Source organism: Entelurus aequoreus, linkage group LG03, assembly GCF_033978785.1.
Source record: "Entelurus aequoreus isolate RoL-2023_Sb linkage group LG03, RoL_Eaeq_v1.1, whole genome shotgun sequence".
Classification (NCBI taxonomy): domain Eukaryota; kingdom Metazoa; phylum Chordata; class Actinopteri; order Syngnathiformes; family Syngnathidae; genus Entelurus; species Entelurus aequoreus.
The window spans coordinates 18,908,091-18,912,916 of NC_084733.1; the positions used below are offsets into that span (position 1 = coordinate 18,908,091).

General features: G+C 39.3%; 1 protein-coding gene across 1 annotated transcript; it reads right to left on the bottom strand.

Annotated features, from left to right (window-relative positions):
* Positions 1-472: 472 nt before the first annotated feature.
* LOC133645588 (DNA-binding protein inhibitor ID-3-B-like) lies at positions 473-4,398 on the bottom strand. The gene is made up of 3 exons (XM_062040429.1): positions 3,992-4,398; positions 3,826-3,892; positions 473-989 (listed from the first exon to the last, which is right to left on the bottom strand). The coding sequence occupies exons 1-2, from the start codon at positions 4,280-4,282 to the stop codon at positions 3,839-3,841; spliced, it is 345 nt and encodes a 114-aa protein (XP_061896413.1). The 5' UTR covers positions 4,283-4,398; the 3' UTR covers positions 473-989; positions 3,826-3,838.
* Positions 4,399-4,826: the final 428 nt, after the last annotated feature.

Consider the following 4,826-nt stretch of genomic DNA (forward strand, 5'->3'; position numbering starts at 1 on the left):
AGACTAATGAGGATATTAAAACGTTGTAATCCAGTCTACAGGCAGGAGTTTAGTAAAGTGCGTCGATTTGTGGGTAGTAATTCCGCAAAAGAGCTTTATTCGCACTTTTGTCACACTCCAGTCCCTACAACATTCAGTAGGAAGGTGTTTTTAATTACTTAAAATATGTCGTTTAATGCTATGGTAAATCCAGGTAAACAGTTTCAGTGTGTTGATTTCATTAAATATAATCAAACAAAAAACAATTGGTTACACCTGTGGTATAATGCAACATATTGGATGTTATGGTGGAACTATTTAAAAAAAAATGTATCCAATTCAACATTTCAAAAAGCTAGATTCTAAAATAACACTGCTTTTAATATTTAAAGCAAACAGGAAACCCCCCCATATTGATTTTCCACTCAAGTTAAAGCATACAAAAAATACATCCTGTGGTAGAGACATCGCACCAAGCATGAAACCAAATACCTTTGGTTGTTGAACGTTTTATTTTCAATAACATAAGCACACAAACTTTACTATAAAGAGTTTATAAAACTCACTCAATAGTGTCTGTGGAAATAACACAATCCCCACAGACATTTACAAGTAACTCTATTATAGAGTTTGGATTAGAATAAAAAAAACAACAACTATTTGGCCCAGAAATAAAACTAAATAAAAACCTCACATACACCCCCCAAAAAGTAGATATGTGCACATTTTGTAAGGCGCTGCAGAGGGATGTCACGTAAGAGTGAACGTGTTTACAATTTGGAATGCAATGCAGAAAAAAAACATAGATTCAAATGCAAAGGATGTTTCCAAATGGAGGTTTTGGTGTTTTGAGTCCATCCAGGAGCAAAAAAAAAAAAAAAAAATTCCTCTCGGAAAAGAGTCAGCTCTTTCCATCTTTTCTCCTCCACTCTCCCACATACCTATCCCACCCTTTCTGCCCCTCTTGTCCTCTTGCCTGGAGTGAAGTGGAGACATGTGTTTCCCTGCACCTGCATGGAGGAAAAAAAAAGAGAGGGGGGGGGGGGTTAGCGAAAGGAAGAAAAGTGAAGTCAGATCTCTCACCCCTGCCTCCCCTCCCCTCCCTCTCTGTGGAGCGCAGCAGACAGAGTGGCGCCGAGCATGGAACTTTCATTAACCTCAGGCAGATAGCGATGAATCCGCTTACACATTGGCCCTGCTCGCCTAATTTGCCCCATCAATGTTAGCCTTATCCCTTTTTTATTGCGGTGTCTCATTTTCATGTGATTTCACTCAAAAACAAGAACACTCTTTGACTCTCGCAGCTTGCAGATAAGACAAATTACATTGGCTTGTCGTTGAGCGCTTTATTTACCTTTATTTATAGGCCTAAACTACATTTGGACATTTTTAACCTACAAATGTCAGACCTAGAAGAAGGGGGGATTATATCTGATGAGTTTATATGCCTAATTCAGAATTACATTCTAATTATTTTTGACTGGATCAGAAGTGATGAGCTTGTGTCGCCATTCAAAATATAGAACATTCCTCAGTTTAAGCAATGGTTAGACATATCATAGCCTTGTGTGTCTATTCATAATCTCACTAAACGACTTCAATTTAAGCAATTGTTAACAACAGTTAATATTAGTGAACAATGATGGACTTGTGTCTCCATTCAAAACAGCATTAGTCTTCTATTGGACTTAAGCAACCACTAAACAAGGCCTAATCGGTGACTTTATGTTGACGCTTTTGCGGAGCCATTCAAAATCTCTGTAGGATTTTGCTCCATTTAAGCAACTGTTACACAAACTTGTCATATAAATCCAGTGGTCCCCAACCACCGGTCCGTGACACGTTTGCTACCGGGCCGCACAGAAACATTACCATATTTTTCGGAGTATAAATCGCTCCGGAGTATAAGTCGCACCGGCCGAAAATGCATAATAAAGAAGGAAAAAAACATATATAAGTCGCATTTTTGGGGGAAATTTATTTGATAAAACCCAACACCAAGAATAGACATTTGAAAGGCAATTTAAAATAAAGAATAGAGAACAACAGGCTGAATAAGTGTACGTTATATGAGGCATAAATAACCAACTGAGAACGTGCCTGGTATGTTAACGTAACATATTATGGTAAGAGTCATTCAAATAACTATAACATATAGAACATGCTATACGTTTACCAAACAATCTGTCACTCCTAATCGCTAAATCCCATGAAATCCTATACGTCTAGTCTCTTACGTGAATGAGCTAAATAATATTATTTGATATTTTACGGTAATGTGTTAATAATTCCACATATAAGTCGCTCCTGAGTATAAGTCGCACTATGAAATAAACTGCGACTTACAGTCCGAAAAATACGGTAATTGATTTATAATCTACCGCATTTTTTTCAAATCATCTTCCGCCTGTCCCACTAAAACACACCAACAAGCTTGTTAATTGAGGTATAATACAACTATTTTATTATAGTACATGAGACAATGCACATTAATGTCGACATATAAATTGTTAATATGCCAGATTGTAGCCAAAGGCTTCATTTTTTTTTTTTGCTGTTATCTGCCACCGATACCGTATTTTTCGGACTATAAGTCGCAGTTTTTTTCATAGTTTGGCCGGGGGTGCGACTTATACTCAGGAGCGACTTGTGTGTGAAATTATTAACACATTACCGTAAAATATCAAATATTATTATTTAGCTCATTCACGTAAGAGACTACACGTATAAGATTTCATCTGATTTAGCGATTAGGAGTTTGGTAAACGTATAGCATGTTCTATATGTTATAGTTATTTGACTGACTCTTACCATAATATGTTACGTTAACATACCAGGCACGTTCTCAGTTGGTTATTTATGCGTCATATAACGTACACTTATTCAGCCTGTTGTTCACTGTTCTTAATTTATTTTAAATTGCCTTTCAAATGTCTATTCTTGGTGTTGGGTTTTATCAAATAAATTTCCCCCCCAAAAAATGCGACTTATATATCTTTATTATGCATTTTCGTCCGGTGCGACTTATACTCCGAAAAACACGGTATATTACAACTATTTTATTATAGTACATGAGACAATGCACATTAATGGACATATAAAAATGTTAATGTGCCAGATTGTAGCCAAAGGCTCATTTTTTTTTTTTTTTTTGCTGTTATCTGCCACGGTCCGTGAAAATAACGCATACCGTATTTTCCGCACTATAAGGCGCACCTTCAATCAATGGCCTATTTTAAAACTTTGTTCATATATAAGGCGCACCACATTATAAGGCGCATGGTATAGAGGCTACAGTAGAGGCTGGGGTTTGCGAGACCTGTTGCGGCTCAATATTGGTCCATATATAAGGCCCCCCCCCATTATAAGGCACACTGTCAAGTTTTTGAGAAAATTTGAGGTTTTTAGGTGCGCCTTATAGTGCGGAAAATACGGTACATTAAACCGGTCCCTGGTGGAAAAAGGGTTGGGGAACCCTGATACAAATGGCCGTTGCGCATAATTATGCCTCCATTCAAATATGTCTGGTTCAAAACCACATTTGCAAACCGTTCAATTGTTTTAAAAAGGGACTAAGACTACTCACAAGTGTCATTCAGAATCCCAGTAACTTTTTTGCTCTATTGAAGTCAGTCTGGTGCCTCCATTCCCATTATAAACTTGTTCGATTTGAGCGTCGGTTGATTAAACGACATGACCGACTCTTGTTGGTTGTCTTGTGACTCCATTCAAAACGTCATTTGTCCAATTTTAAACCTCATTTGAAAAAAAAAAAGTGTAGTTGGCCTTTGCCCCCACTTTGTGATTTTAAAAGGGCGTTTAATCCGTCAAAGGAGCGTTACGTACCATTATGACACATCTAATGGCACACACGTCCCTCGTCTTTGGAGAAAGTTCTGGTCAGGTCTGCAGTCTGGAAGACCCAAGAAGATGAGGTTTGAACATGGAATGGTGTTTATTGTGACGTCACACTTTACCTTTAAAATAAATTAAAAAAACTAACCGTTCTTACCTTTATGGCCAAAAGCATCTGTGGTTCTTCCGCCTCCAGGGCGATTTGTAGATCGAAGATGTAGTCGATGACGTGCTGCAGGATCTCCACCTGGCTCACCGTCTGGTTCTGAGGGATGCTGGGAACGAGCGCCTTCAGGCGGGAGTAGCAGTCGTTCATGTCGCACAGGGCGCCGGACGGCTCGTCCACACAGGCGTGCTTATTCCGGCTAATGGCCACGCTGTGCTCCGATATGCAGCACACGGCCTTGTAGCAGCTCCTCGCCGAGCGGACGGGACTGATTGCCTTCATGGCGGACCCTTTTTTTTTTTTTTTAAAGAAGCGATACAAAAACAGAAAAAGCGAAAGCGAGCCTGACTTCCGTGTTCGCTGAGTAGTGCCGTCGACGCTGTCAAAGAACTAGGCTTCAGTACGCTTTTATCCCGCAGGAGCCAGGCCGCGCCTCCTTTTACTCGTCCCCTCCCTCTGATTGGATGATGTGATACTAGCGGGTTTCTCATTGGCTATGAGTGGACGGGGGGCGGGGAAGAATAAGGAAATAGGACGAAATCGTCTCAAGGGACTGTCAATCAATTACGTCTTCTAAGTTTAGCGAAAAACAAAACATTTGGTAACACTTTAGTAAGGGGAACATATTATTATATTATATTATTTTTATTTAAACGGGGATAGCAGATCCATTCTATGTGTCATACTTGATCATTTCGCGATATTGCCAGATTTTTGCTGAAAGGATTTAGTAGAGAACAACGACGATAAAGTTCGCAACTTTTGGTCGCTGATAAAAAAAAAAGCCTTGCCTATACCGGAAGTAGCGTGACGTCACAGGAGGAAG

What these genes read in the sequence shown, in the direction of transcription:
- LOC133645588 (XM_062040429.1), bottom strand. Translation starts at nt 4,282, where the DNA reads ATGAAGGCAATCAGTCCCGTCCGCTCGGCGAGGAGCTGCTACAAGGCC. An exon ending in AGATGCTTTTGGCCATAAAG is followed by an intron (nt 3,893 to 3,991) that starts GTAAGAACGGTT and finishes TGGGTCTTCCAG; the next exon opens with ACTGCAGACCTGACCAGAAC.